Here is a 15,219-nt window from a genome sequence, read left to right as displayed (position 1 = left end):
ATCTCTCACACAATATGCAAAAGTCAATTCCATATCTTCATACAGCTTAATGTGAATGGTTTTAAAAAGTAGCTTTTAAAGAAGAAAACAAAAGAGAACAACTTCATGACCTTGGAATTCGCAAAATATAGACAAAATATTCTTAAACAGGAAATAAAAAGTTATTAAAAAGTTACCATAAAGAAGAAGAGTGGTAAACTGGACTACATTAAAGATAAGAATTTCTATTCATTCAGTACTTCCCTGGTGGTCCAGAGGCTAAGACTCCGAGCTCTGAATGCAGGGGGGGCCCAGGTTTGATTCCTGGTCAGGAAACTAGCAAACAGATCAAACTAGTCAATCCTAACGGATATCAATCCTAAATATTCATTGGAAGGCCTGATGCTGAAATGGAAGCTCCAATACTTTGGCCCCTTGATGCAAAGAACCGATTCATTAGAAAAGACCCTGATGATGGAAAAGTTTGAAGGCAGGAGAAGGGGAAGACAGAGGATGAGAATGGCATCACTGACTTAATGGACATGAGTTTGAGCATGCACCAGGAGACGGTGAAAGACAGGGAAGCCTGGCATGCTGTAGTCCATAGGGTTGCAAAGAGTTGGACATGACTGAGCGACTGAACAACAGGGAGCTAGAACCCACATGCTGCAACTAAGACCTGGTGCAACCAAATGTATCAATAGTTTTTAGAAAAAAAGAAAAGAATTTCTGTTCATTAAAAAGCACAGGGAGTTCCCTTGTGGTCCAATGGTTAAGACTCTGGGCTTTGACTGCCAGGCCTGGGTTGTATCCCTGGTTGGGGAACTAAGATCCTGCAAGTCTTGAAGTGTGGCCAAAAAATAAGAAGCACAACTAAGTGAAACATTGTCATAAAAAAGATAAAGATATCTGCAACTACTTATTCAACAAAGAATTTGTTTCAACAGAATATAATAAACTCATGAATTAGTACTAAAAAGCCAATTTAAAAGTGAATAAAAGTAGGACTTTCCCGCTGTTCCAGTAGTTAAGACTCCACGTTTCCACTGCAGAGGGTAGGGTCAAGGAGCTAAGGTCCTGCAAACTGCACAGTGAGGGGAAAGAAAAAAACAAAAAGAGCTCGATTTCATTAGTCATCAAGGAAATGCAATGTAGTGATGTTACTAAACAGCCAATGAAATTATTGAAACTAAATAAGACAGAAAATACCAACTGTTGGATAGGGAGCAAATAAAGAGTCTTATGGAGAAGGCAATGGCACCCCACTCCAGTACTCTTGCCTGGAAAATCCCATGGATGGAGGAACCTGGTGGGCTGTAGTCCATGGGGTCGCTAAGACTCGGACACGACTGAGCGAATTCACTTTCACTTTTCACTTTCATGCATTGGAGAAGGAAATGGCAACCCACTCCAGTGTTCTTGCCTGGAGAATCCCAGGGATGGGGGAGCCTGGTGGGCTGCCATCTATGGGGTCTCGCATAGAATTGGACACGACTGAAGCAACTTAGCAGCGGCAGCGGCAGCAAAGAGTCTTAATTGGATCAACCACAGCAGTTTGGTAGTATCCATGAAAGTTAAACATATGCATATTTTATGACAAAGCAATTCCACTCCTAGGAATATAGTCAATAGAATGCATGCATATATTCACCAAAAGGTTTCCATAAAAATGTCCATAGTACCACTACGATGTTTGTCCTCCTGTTCAGTTCTATACTGTAACATTCCACTGTGCATTAACAATAGGATGGATAGGCAATATGACATATGACAAAATAGAATAAATATTGTTAATACATGATATTAACAAGAGAATTTCTGTATTGTGATATATACATACACTGGAAAATAACACTACAATGAGGATGAATAACTATAAGCAAGACTATTGATGAGTCTAATAAACATAATATTAAGAAAAGGTGACCATAAACAAGAGTGTACAACTGTTCGTTGCTCTATTAGAATGAACTTCCCTCAGAGAAGTGTTCCTGATTTTCTTCTCTGCCTCTCCATACACTGTTGGATGAGTAGGTCTATAATAGTGTGAGAGTTCAATATAAGGACAACACAACACATCTTCAGAATCAGCTTTGTCTGGAAAAAGGTGATATTTTGGCAAGAGAGAGCAAGTGATGATATGTGAAGCAAGAGATGATATGTGAATATCATCTAATATAGGGAAACTTTGAAATAAGATATGAACAGAAATTAATTAATTAAAATTGTATTTCAAATGAACAATATAACCACGCTGAAGGGTGAGGGTAGTGTGTGTGAGAGAAAGAAACACTAATTCAACAAAACTAATTCAACAAATGCATAGTCTAAATTCGAACACACCACTGACATTTCAGTAACAGCAATAATTTCTGTCACCAAGATCTTGGTTTCTAATTACCATTCTCTACTGAAAAGAACCAAGTTTTCTTGGATAACTGTCATTTCATCTAGGGCAGGATGGGAAATAGAAAACCTTGGAACATTTGTGACAGAAAATAATTATTCAAACAATGGTTGAAGGTGCTCCCTGGCCAAATTTGAGCATCAAAATAAGTAATGATAATAAAGAAGTATAATCTACTGAATATAACAAAAATCTACGAGTTCACGCTGAAATACATATATAAATAAAGTAAGAAGAAAAAGCTCTTCCTTGGAGTTTAAAGCTAGTTAATAGATTTAGAAGAAATGATGGAAACAGCATCAGCTTTTGACAACTATCAGGCAAAAATCAGCAGTGAATACTAAAACTGAAGAGTGAAAATTTGAGGGATAGCTGTGTATTTACAAGCCTCAATGTCCCTGCAAGATATTTATTAAATACAAAGTGAAAAATACTGATTATACCATGGAGACACTACTTTTAACCAAGTGATAAAAATTAAGATCATAGATAGTGGGACAAAGGACATCATGCCCCTTTTATAAGAAGGTATTCAAACAAAGATGCATAACCCAGATGAAGTCACGAGGAAGCATTAGACAAACCAAAGTGAGGGACAAAATAAGTAATCTGCACTTTGTAAAAGTAGCAATATCATAAAATATGCAAAAATATTCTAACTCCCCCCTAAATCTTTGTATTATACTATTCCATTTATATCAAACCCTGGAAAATACAAACAAGTGTACAATGACAAAAAGATGTTTGCCTGAAGAAAAGGGGTGCAGGTAGGGGTGTAGAGACTATGAAGGAATTTTTGGTGAGTGATGGATTTTGACTGTGGTAATGATCACATAGTGTATGTACATCATACTTATAAATTGCATACTTTGAATATGTGCAGTTTATTATATGTCAATTATACCTCAGTAAAGTTGTTTTATAAGTCTAAGGAATTACTACAAATTAACAGAGGCCAAAGGGATATTTTCATATAGGCCAAATAAAAGTCTGTGGGTTAGATAATAACAATGGTTCATTGTTAATTTCATAATTTTGATAATAATATGTGAGAATATACTTGTTTTCAGGAAATCTATTCTCTAGTATGTCAGGATAAAGGAATATCATGTCTATGAGAAACTTAGTCTCAATTAATTCAGAAAACCTATTTATGTATATGGAGAAGACATATCTGGAAGAGAAAGGGCTTCCCTCATAGCTCAGTTGGTAAATCATCTGTCTGCAATGCAGGAGACCTGGGTTTGATTCCTGCATCAGGAAGATCCCCTGGAGAACTAAATGGAAACCCACTCCAGTATTCTTGCCTAGAGAATCCCATGGACAGAGGAGCCTGGCGGGCTACAGTTCATGGGGTCGCAGGAGTCAGAGATGACTTAGTGACTAAACCACCACCATGGAGGAGACAAAAAGAGATAGCACAAGGAACTCTTTTCAGTACTCTCTAATGGCCTAAATGGGAAAAGAATCTTAAAAAGAATGGAAGGACTTCTCTGGTGGTCCAGTGGTTAAGACCCTGTGCTTTCACTGCAAAACACATGGGTTGGATCCCTGTTTGGGGAAATGAGAACTCACATGCTGCATGGGGCAAGCCAAAAAATTAAATTTTTAAAAAGTTAAAAAAAAAAAAAGAGTAGATAGATGTATACCTGATTCACTTTACTATACACCAGAAACTAACATATTTTAAATCAACTATACTCTGATAAAAATTATTTTTTTAATTAAAGTGATACAATAAAATACAAAAACAATAAAATGTGTAAAACAGATAGCTAGTGGGAAGCTGCTGTACAACACAGGGAGCTCAGCTCAGTGCTCTCTGTGATGTCCTAGAGGGGTGGAATAGCAGGTGGGTGGTAGACAGGCTCAACAGGGAGGAAATACACATTTATTTATAGCTGACTCAGGTTGATGCACAGCAGAAACCACACAACATTGTAAAGCAATCATCCTCCAGTTTCAGAAAATGTTATCATTTGCCTGAAAGCTAAACTAAATGCTCAGTACTGCAATATTTCCATAAATATATTTCTATAAATCTGAATTATGCAAAGTAAAAGTTTTTTATGCAGGCCAAGAAGCAACAGAACCGTACATGGAACAATGGATTGGTTCCAAATTGGGAAAGGAGTACATCAAGGCTGTAAACTGTCAACCTGCTTATTTAACTTATATGCAGAGTACATCATGTAAAATGCTGGGCTGGAAAAAAAAAAAAATGCTGGGCTGGATGAAGCACAAGCTGGAATCAAGATTGCCAGGGGAAATATCAATAACCTCAGATATGCAGATGACACCATCCTTATGGCAGAAAGTGAAGAACTAAAGAGCCTCTTGATGAAAGTGAAAGAGGAGAGTGAAAAAGCTGGCTTAAAAACTCAACATTCAAAAAAATGAAGATCATGGGTGGGCAGCCCTCAGCTGGACCGGTGGTTGTGTGGGTTGTAGTGCTGGGCGGTCTGCAGGTGCTAGCAAATCCCACCCAGGATGTAGAGTTAGTGGTGTCTAGGTAGTCGGAGAGAAGGAGGAGGCAGCGGTGAATCACTTATAAATGACTCTGAAGCCAGACATGGAGCCTAAATTCCAAGGTGAGAGAGTGCTGTGCTTTCATGGGTGGCTACTTTATGAAGCACAGGTACAAAATCTGTTTTGAGAAGTTAGCTGAAAAAACTACTGGTCGGATAATAATGAGATTTCAATGATTGGTAGCTTTAGGGAGAGCTACCTTTTTCACAGATTTTCAGGTTCATAGTTCCTCATCTTCTCTTTATTGGTGTCTTACTGCTTGCTGAGTGGGTCACATACAGCATCCTGCCATTCATGTTACTGACCTGCTAAAGGCCAGTAGTTGGAAAGAGCATTTGAGTGGAAAGATAGAGGTTTGACTGTGGAAGCAAAATAGCGTTGTTAGTGATTTGTGAGAAAATACTGCCAAAGTCAATTTTATTGGCAAATAGTTGGCTTAAAACTCAGCATTCAAAAAACTAAGATCATGGCATCCGGTCCCATCACTTCATGGCAAATAGATGGGAAAACAATGGAAATGGAAACAGTGACAGACTTTCTTTTCTTGGGCTACAAAATCACTGCCAATGGTGTCTGCAGTCATGAAATTAAAACATATTTGCTCCTTGGAAGAAAAGCTATGACAAAGCTAGACAGCATATCACAAAGCAGAGACATTACTTTGCTGACAAAGGCCCATATAGTCAAAACTGTAGTCTTTCAGGTGGTCATGTATGGATGTAAGAGTCTGACTGTAAAGAAAGCTGAGCGTCAAAAAATTGATGCTTTTGAACTGTGGTATTGGAGAAGACTCTTGAGAATCCCTTGGACTGCAAGGAAATCAAACCAGTCAATCCTAAAGGAAATCAGTCCTGAATATTCACTGGAAGGACTGATGCTGAAGCTGAAGATCCAATATTGGATCACCTGATGCAAAGAACTGACTCATTGGAAAAAACCCTGGGAAAGATTGAAGGCAGGAGAAGGGGATGACAGAGGATGAGGTGGTTGGATGGCGTCACTGACTCAATGCACATGAGTTTAAGCAAGCTCTGGGAGTTTGTGATGGACAGGGAGGCCTGGTGTGCTGCAGTCCATGGGGTCGCAAAGAGTCGGACACAACTGAGTGACTGAACTGAACTGAAAGGTTCTTTTATGTTTTTTAGAAATAAAGAATGTGGTACTTAGGAGAGTGTGAGCAATAGCCAATATATTGATTCACTCCTTAACAAATACTAGTATTTCCCACCCTGACAGACCTTGACCACAGTGGCCACACTTGCTTACCAGAGCAAGTTTACAGAAATAAACCACACACCATCTAAATTTCTAAACCTGATTATTTGAGTTACAAATATATTCTTTTCATTCAATTATCAAGTATTTACTTAGCACCTATCACTGTAACAAGGCTAGAATGCACAAGAAAGACAAAGTTCCCTGGAAGTAAACCTGAGGAACATGCACAGATACAGGTGTTGCACAGGAAGGGGTGAGTGAAGGCGGGGGGGGGGGGGGTTTGTCAGGCAGGAAAAAGGAAGAATATGTACCGTGAGCATGAACACGGAGACAGGACCATGCACAGTGAGCCTAGGGAAGCAGAAGCAGCTGGATGCGGCTGAAAGTTCGAGTATAATGTAAGAAGTGACATCAAATAAGACAAAAGAGGTCAGTCATGTCAAGACCCTAAAGATCTCATATTCCATGCTAAGGAATCCATGCTATAGGCTTCACCTATAATTGGAAGGCACTATTTTCCATTGTTTTGGGTGAGATGAACCCCATATGCAGAAAAGCACTAATTGGATTAATCTAGGAGAAACAGCATTATAGAAAGAAAACTTGAATTGCACCTAAGGAGAGCTTGTTGTTCAACATCCTGACTTCCCAGCTGGCTGGTATGCTCATCCCACAATAGAAGTGCCATAAATACTTGCCAATAATAAAGAGAAAGTTGAAATTGTCCCAGTAAGAGATAAATGCCTCAACAGCGGGAGCAAAGAAAATGGAGAGATAGGAGTGCTCTTATCTTGTAGACAAGAGATAACTAGAAGAATGAGAGAAAGGCCGTTAAAGATGACTGAGTTTTCCATTTAGGGTGACCATGTAGATGGTAAACCATTGAACCAAATGTGCAATGCCAGAAGAGGAGCAAGTTTAGAAAAGAGCAAATGTGTTTACACCTATTAAAAATAGGGTACCTTTGGCAACAATGTCACTTGGCAATGTTACAAATCAGGAGCTTACCAGTGAGATCTTTCTGTTACAAAAAAAATTGCTACTAAGTGTTTTAGAGATAAGTTTGTAAACTATTAAGTTACTGGCCACATTTTGATCTGCTCCCACATATGTGAAGTGAGGAGTCAAGATTATTCATTGCAGTAAGGTTTGTAACAAGTATTTTAAAAACACCTTAAATGTGGGATTTCCCTGGTGATCCAGTGGCTAAGACTCCTCACTCCCAGTACAGGGGGTCCGGGTTCAATCCCTGGGCAGAGAACTGGATCTCACCTGACACAACCAAGTGCTTGCATGCTGCAGCTAAAGATCCTGCTTGCCACAACTAACACCCATCACAGCCAGATAAGTAATAAATAAATATTTAAAACAAAACAACTTAAATGTCACTGATACACAAGGGCTTAAATATCTGATCTCTAGTTTATAATGGCTTAGTCAAACAGAAAGTCAGCATTTTTGAACAGATAATTTAAGTCCAGAATGAAATAGAAAAGGTTGCCTGAATTTAAGTTCATAATATTTGAATCTATTCTACTATACTCATATTCATAGTAGACTCAAAAAATTTCAAGTGAGTAATCTAAAAATCATAAAACACCACAGTTGACAGGTATTTAAATTTAAGCACGTTTGAGTATTAACCAAGCTCCATAAAATTCCTTTAAACAAAGTTAAGTCAATGAATACTTTGACTACCTTAGTTTCATAACTGTAATAGTAAGTATGAGTGTTATTATGTATATATCATTTTGGACTTTACAAACAATTTTCGATTTTTGATCACCATTGAATCCCAACAATCCTGTGAGATAGGCAGAGCAAGTGGAAATCACCTGCCAAAAGTTGAAGCGAAAATTCTATTATTGTTATACCTCCAAGGCAAAGTTTCAAGATAAAAGATAGAGACAATTTTATTCTCTCAAAAGAAAAGTTTATTTCCTCTGGTTCCTCAGGATGCAAGGCATTTAGTGACTTTGTTCCACTCCTAGTTTTTAAAAATGTAGCTTTCAAAATAAGACACACTAAAATAAGGCACAGTGGAAATCTTTCCAAAACGACATTTCACACAATTTCCCTATTCTCCATCAAAACCTATGATGGAAAAACTTAATGTTCTAGCTTTCTGAGACAAATTCTAAAAATAAGCTACTGTATCACTCAGTGTGCAAGACATGCCTCAGGTAGCTCCTCAAATTCCTCTAGATAACTTAAAGCAACATTTTACCAAAGCAAAAGCATGTAATACTGAAGCAAACTCTCCACATGGATTTCCCTGGTGGTCCAGTGGTTGAGAATCCACTTGCCAGTGGAGGTGACAAGGGTTCGATCCCTGATCCGGGAAGATCTCACGTGCCACGCAGCAATTAAGGCGAAGCACTACAGCTGCTGAGGCTGGTACACTCTAGAGTCCCTGCTCACTGCAACTAGAAAAAGCCTGCATGCAGCAACAAATACCCAGCACACCAAAACAGAATACAATTTTTAAAAATTATTTTTAAACAATAGTCTCCAGAGATCACTCTACCAAGTTTCACAGGTGTCCCCAGCCCTTTGGGTATTTGCTTACCTCCAAAGACACAATGACAGATGGCTTCTTTTTCAGTTCCTCACATTTCCTCTTCTTACAGATCTGATGGCTGTTCTTTCTATTCTTACAGTAAGTACATTCACCACAATTGGTCTTCTGCTGGCAGGGCTCACAGACCCCACATCGCTTTCGTTTCTTCTTTTCCAAGGTAGGTAGCAGAGTTGTGTAGGAAGGAGAAGAGGTACTAGCAAGTGGCACTGGCCTAGACACCACTGTGGTGTTGATGTCAACCAACCTGGTGGCGCTGATCTGGGAGCTCCCTCCTTCCAATGTGCTGGGACTCACCAGGGGGAGCTGGGCAATGCCCTGTGGAGCCGGCTGAGGTCCTCTCTCAGGGGCTAATGTGAACCCCTGAGTGTGAGCTGGCAGAAAGCTTATATGAACCTTCTTCTCATTTTCTATATTGTTCATAGGTATTACAGGAGGTACCAAAATTATCTCTGAGTTTGATGATGGTTGAGGAGTGTGACCTGAACCCAAAGGCAAAATCTGCATAGTGCCCGGGACCTCAAGCCCAGATGAAACAGTGCCCTGGGGCTCGGGCCATGCTGGTAGAGCATTACAGGTAGCAACTGGGTTAAGAGGGGCAGGAAGAAAAATAGGTGGGTCTGAGGCAGTACCACCACCCATACCAAGGACTTGTTGATTTAAGATAGCACCAAAGACCTCTCCTTGGACTGGAATAGCACCAGGAATCTCTGGTGGGTCTGGAGTCTCACCCAAAGGCTCTCCATGAACTGGGTTAGCACCAGGAACTTCCCATTGATGTGGGACAGCACTAAAGGCCTGTCCTAGGACAGGGGTGGTATCAGGAACTTCCTGTTGATCTGGGGTAGCTCTGAGTACCTCTTGATGATCTGGTTTAGCACCAAGGGTTTCTTGTTCTGAACCTGCCAAGAGGAGTTTTATTAATGAGGTAGGATATATCGACCCACCAATAGACAAACAGTTTCTAAGGTCCAACGCAGGTACAACCTTATTAAAGCTGGAGGTGGGGCAGCAATCATGTTCACTTTTGATGGGATCCAGGTAAGAATCAGACAGCTTAAGAGATTCTACTCGTGAACCCAAATCTTCTAACTGAATGCTGGGGTTTCCTTCAGAGGTAACCTTGAGGGCTGCTCTTTGGAGCAAAGGAACACAGACAGTGTCCTGAGCAAACATTCTAGGGGAATCACTGATATTATTCAATGTCTCTCTAGAGAATAGTCCTTCTCCACCACATGTCCCTTCCAGTGACCCAGAAAGAATCTCTGCTGCAGGGTCACTAGGAGTAGAGCAAATTATTTTGGAATCCTGGACACCTTGGGACCAAGACTGGGTTGTCTCTTGGCTCTCGTCTTTAATGAAAGATGCATTTTGTATGCCAATTAGCTTCTCTATGTCAGGGGGGACTGGGGGGTCTTGCATTGGGACTGAATCATTTTCTGAGTGCTTTACTCCCATGTCTGTAAGTACCTTATAATTACACTCATGTTGCTTTCCTAGATTCTTAGGTGGTGGAACTTTCTTGGGTCTGGCTATGACCATTGGGGGTTGGGAGAGTCGTCTGCTAAGAGAGGTGCTTCGCAGAGCCATTGTAAACCCATTGCAAGTTAAGGACTCTGGGTTCTGAAAAAGAACCTCGGTCCTATCCAAATTCATTCGTGCTGCTCCAGCTCTTGTCAGAAGGCTTCTGACTGGCACAGTCAGTTTGGGTTCTGTTTTTTTCTTAACATCTCTTTCTTGCACGAATTGCTTCAATTTTCCAGGGCTCACAGTCTTGACAGTCGCCACATTTTTGTTGGCTGGCTTAGATCCCTTCTTCAGTTGGTTGTTTTTCTTCTTGTTTAGATCTTCCCTCCTGACTAATTTGGAAGGTCTTGCGTGGCGAGATCGAGACATAGCTATGAAGTAGGAAAATCTGAAAGGGCATGAGGGACAGAGTCATTGGTCCTTTGGAAAGTCTCACTTCAGAAGAGAATCTGCATGCACCATGGTTGTGCTCAGTTGCACGAGGTTTTGGTCTGAAATAAAAAAAAACATTGGCAATGAGTCTTTTTTCTATGTAGTCTCTCATTTGAAATAGAATATTGGAACTTCCCTGGTGGTACAGTAGATAAGAATCTGGCTGCCAATGCAGGGGACACAGGTTTGATCCCTAGTCTGGTAAGATTCCACATGCTTTGGAGCCACTAATCCCATGTACCACAACTACTGAGCCCGAATTCTAGAATCCATATGCTGCAACTATTGAGCCCCTGTGCCTAGAGCCCATGATCCAAAGTAAAAGAAGCCACCACAGTGAGAAGCCTGTGCACTTCAAGAAGAGTAGCCCCTGCTTGTCGAAGCTAGAGAGAGCTTGTGAGTAGCAACAAAGACCCAGCACAATGAAAAAACTGTTTAGAAAAGAAATGGAATATTCACTAGCAATTATTAATTAAAATTAAGAAACAATATTTACCACAAAACCAAAGTATAATAGACACAAAACATGCTAAAGTACCCTTTAAACCTTGGATTCACAAATAAAGCTCCTTTAATTTCTGTGACAATTGATTAAGTTAATGAAATTCTCTGAATAAGCTAAGCATGGGGGTTTCTTTAAATTAGAAGCCACAACTATTCTAGTTACAAGTAGTTTAAAGCTCAAACCTAATCTTTACAAATGTGAATATTTAAAAGTTACCTCTTTATCCCTTAGTTCCCCAACCAGGTGGCGAGGGAAGGAACCAGGGCCACGGCAGTGAAAGCACAAAATTCTAATTACTGGACCACCAGGGAATTCCCCAAAAGATACCTCCTACACCCTTTTCTCAGTCCATCACTACCCAAGCAGGGTATTGCCTGTTGGACAGCAAAGCTGCTAAAGCCAGAGGAAGAAGAGCTTACATTATCCAGGAAACTCTACTCCTGGAGACACAATAGTATTAATAGCATATTTCAGTTAACAACCTAAATTTTTCAGACATGTTTCTAATAAGCAGCCATGTTTAAAAAACAAATTGACTATATGAGGATCTTATCTAGTTTGTTTCACTTTTTCTATTTCATATTCAGTGCTCCAATGGCACCCCACTCCAGTACTCTTGCCTGGAAAATCCCATGGACGGAGGAGCTTGGTAGGCTGCAGTCCATGGGTCACTAAGAGTCGGACATGACTGGGCGACTTCACTTTCACTTTTCCCTTTCATGCATTGGAGAAGGCAATGGCAGCCCACTCCAGTGTTCTTGCCTTGAGAATCCCAGGGACGGAGGAGCCTAGTGGGCTTCCGTCTATGGGGTCGCACAGAGTCAGACACGACTGAAGTGACTTAGCAGCAGCAGCAGCAGCAGCTCCCATTTCACTTGGTTTATGTTTTCCAATTTCTCCATCTCTTCTTTTTTTTTATATTCTTTTTAAAGCTTTTATAAAGCATAGTAGAAAAGCTCTTGTGTGTGTGTGTGTGTGTGTATATATATATATAAATCATACATATAATATATACCTTTTAGAAAACTTATGAATTTTTGCCTAACTAAAAAATTTATAACATTTTGAGTCCAGTTGTTTGACTTAGCATAAACAGAATGCTAGATTTCTAATTTAAAATAGACATGCAGCAAACAATAAAAGTTTACTGTATACCATAGGGAACTATAGCCAATATCATATAATAATCTGTAAAATAACTTCAAAAATAATATGTGTAACTGAATCATGAAAAAAGAATTCTACTTTTTGAAATTTAGTAATGTTTCTGTTTTTGACAGTTTTTCTAAATGTTCTATGGACATCTAATAGCAACATATGAGATACAAAATTTTAAATATATTTGTGTAGGATATAAGATTAATATAAATAGAAATCTATTATATTTAAATTATTAATGACATCATTCAAGATACTCTTCTCATTTTTTTCTACACTTGATAAAAATATTCTCAGAGAAATGTTAATATGTTGCACTATGATTATACATATATTTATTTTCCCTTGTTTTTCTTCTGATGTAGCTTTATTTATCCTTGTTTCTTTGTTGTTAGATATCTAGAGGTTTACGATGTTTATCTTCTTTGTGAATTGTACTTTTTACCATTAAAAATATTCATTTAAAAATAAATAAATTTAATTTAGAATCTACAAATTTTTAGTTTTATACACACACACAAAAACAGCATAAAATCTGGGGAGTTAGTATCACCAGATTAGGTTACACATAGATCTCATGGGTCTGTAAATATCTGAGTACCTCCTCAGCATAAGGAAGGCATTGTCATGGGGACTGTCCACACCCAGAAATGATGTCCCTCTTTCCTCCTTCACCCAACTTAATCCAAAGACTGCTGGTTCTAGGTTCTCCTTGGTGGCCCAGTAGCTAAGACTCTGTGCTGTCAATGCAGGGGGCCAACATTTGATCCCTAGTCAGAGAACTAAATCCCACATGTTGCAACTAAGGGTTCAAAAGCTATAACTAAAGATCCCACGTGCTGCAACTAAGACCCAGTGCAGCCAAATAAGTAGATAAATTAAAAATCCAAAGAAACAAAGACTGATGGTTCTAAAGCCCTTCTACCAAGGGTCCCAAAATTTTCATGCTGAATATCTAAGCAAGGAAATTGGAAATAATGAGAAAATGAGATAATACAAACAATAAAGAATAATAAATCAAGCAACTATTATTTGAAAGTTCAGAAAAGAGGAGAAAATGAAAGGGGACTGGCCAAGAACCATCATCAAATTGCACTGTTGTCTCCTCAAATGGCCTGACTCTGACCTCAAAGAGATGGGAATACCAGACCACCTGATCTGCCTCTTGAGAAACCTATATGCAGGTCAGGAAGCAACAATTAGAACTGGACATGGAACAACAGACTGGTTCCAAATCAGGAAAGGAGTGGGTCAAGGCTGTTTATTGTCACCCTACTTATTTAACTTATATGCAGAGTACATCATGAGAAATGCTGGGCTGGATGAAGCACAAGCTGGAATCAAGATTGCCGGAAGAAATATCAATAACCTCAAATATGCAGATGACACCACCCTTATGGCAGAAAGTGAAGAGGAACTAAAGACCCTCTTGATGAAAGTGAAAGAGGAGAGTAGAAAAGTAGGCTTAAAGCTCAACATACAGAAAACTAAGATCATGGCATCAGGTCCCATCACTTCATGGCAAATAGATGGGGAAACAGTGGAAACAGTGGCTGACTTTATTTTTCTGGGCTCCAAAATCACTGCAGATGGTGACTGCAGCCATGAAATTAAAAGACGCTTACTCCTTGAAAGGAAAGTTATGACCAACCTAGACAGCATATTGAAAAGCAGACACATTACTTTGCCAACAAAGGTCTGTCTAGTCAAGGCTATGGTTTTTCCGGTAGTCACGTATGGATGTGAGAGTTGGACCATATTCTCCGGATGTGAGCGCCGGAGAATTGATGCTTTTGAACTGTGGTGTTGGAGAAGACTCTTGAGAGTCCCTTGGACTGCAAGGAGATCCAACCAGTCCATCCTAAAGGAGATCAGTCCTTGGTGTTCATTGGAAGGACTGATGTTGAAGCTGAAACTCCAACACTTTGGCCACCTGATGCAAAGAGCTGACTCATTTGAAAAGACCCTGATGCTGGAAAAGATTGAGGGCAAGAGGAGAAGGGGACAACAGAAGATGAGATTGTTGGATGGCATCACTGGCTCAATGGACATGGGTTTGGGTGGACTCCAGGAATTGGTGAGGGACAGGGAGGCCTGGCTTGCTGCGGTTCATGGGGTCACAAAAAGTCGGAGACGACTGAGCGACTGAATTGAACTGAACCAAATGATCATCAGTCTGTGGTGAAATGAGAAAAAAAAAGAGGCTGAGTACACCTGAAACTAACACAACATTGTAAATCAATCAGTGAAAAAGTGAAAGTGTTGGTCTCTTTGTCATGTCCTGACTCTGCGATTCCATGGACTGTAGTCTGCCAGGCTCCTCTGTCCATGGAATTCTATAGGCAGTAATACTTGAGTGAGTTACCATTTCCTTCTCCAGGGGATCTTCCCCAACCCAAGGACTGAACCCAGGTCTCCTGCATTGCAGGCAGATTCTTTCCTATCTAAGCCACCAGGGAAACACAAATCAACTATATTTCAATTTTAAGAATAAAGAAGTAAAAAAAGGCATGTAAAGTTTTTCATAAGCCTGAATTAATTTAACTAATGTCTTCCTTTTTCTCTTATTAAAATTTCCTTTCTAAACATATAGAGTGCTTCCCTGGTATCTCAGTAGTGGAGAGCCTGCTTGCCAATGCAGGAGACAGGGGTTTGATCCCTGGTCTGGTAGTATCCCACATGCCTCGCAGCAGCTGAGCCTGTGTGCCACAACTATTGAGCCTGTGATCTAGGACCCAAGAGCCACAACTACTGAGCCCATGAGCAGCAGCTCTGAAGCCTGCTCACCCTAGAGCCTGGGCTCCCCAACAAGAGAAGCCACAACAAGGAGAATTCCCAGCACCACAGCTAGAGAGTAGCCCCGCTTCCTACAATTAGAGAAAAAGC

At 40.0% G+C, this 15,219-nt stretch overlaps 1 protein-coding gene across 2 annotated transcripts in view; it reads right to left on the bottom strand.

The window, feature by feature from the left end:
• TET1 (tet methylcytosine dioxygenase 1) overlaps window positions 1-15,219 on the bottom strand; it is a 136,819-nt gene that overhangs the window by 115,322 nt on the left and 6,278 nt on the right. For both annotated transcript variants that reach the window (XM_024986938.2, XM_024986939.2), the window contains exon 2: window positions 8,703-10,729. In XM_024986938.2, the coding sequence (XP_024842706.1) occupies window positions 8,703-10,607 (1,905 nt within the window). In that variant the 5' untranslated portion in view covers window positions 10,608-10,729. The remainder of the gene's footprint in view (window positions 1-8,702; window positions 10,730-15,219) is intronic.

The sequence above is a fragment of the Bos taurus genome, chromosome 28 (assembly GCF_002263795.3).
Source record: "Bos taurus isolate L1 Dominette 01449 registration number 42190680 breed Hereford chromosome 28, ARS-UCD2.0, whole genome shotgun sequence".
Classification (NCBI taxonomy): Eukaryota; Metazoa; Chordata; class Mammalia; order Artiodactyla; family Bovidae; genus Bos; species Bos taurus.
Note: the sequence above shows the minus strand (reverse complement) of the source record. Positions and strands in the feature narration are given on the sequence as shown.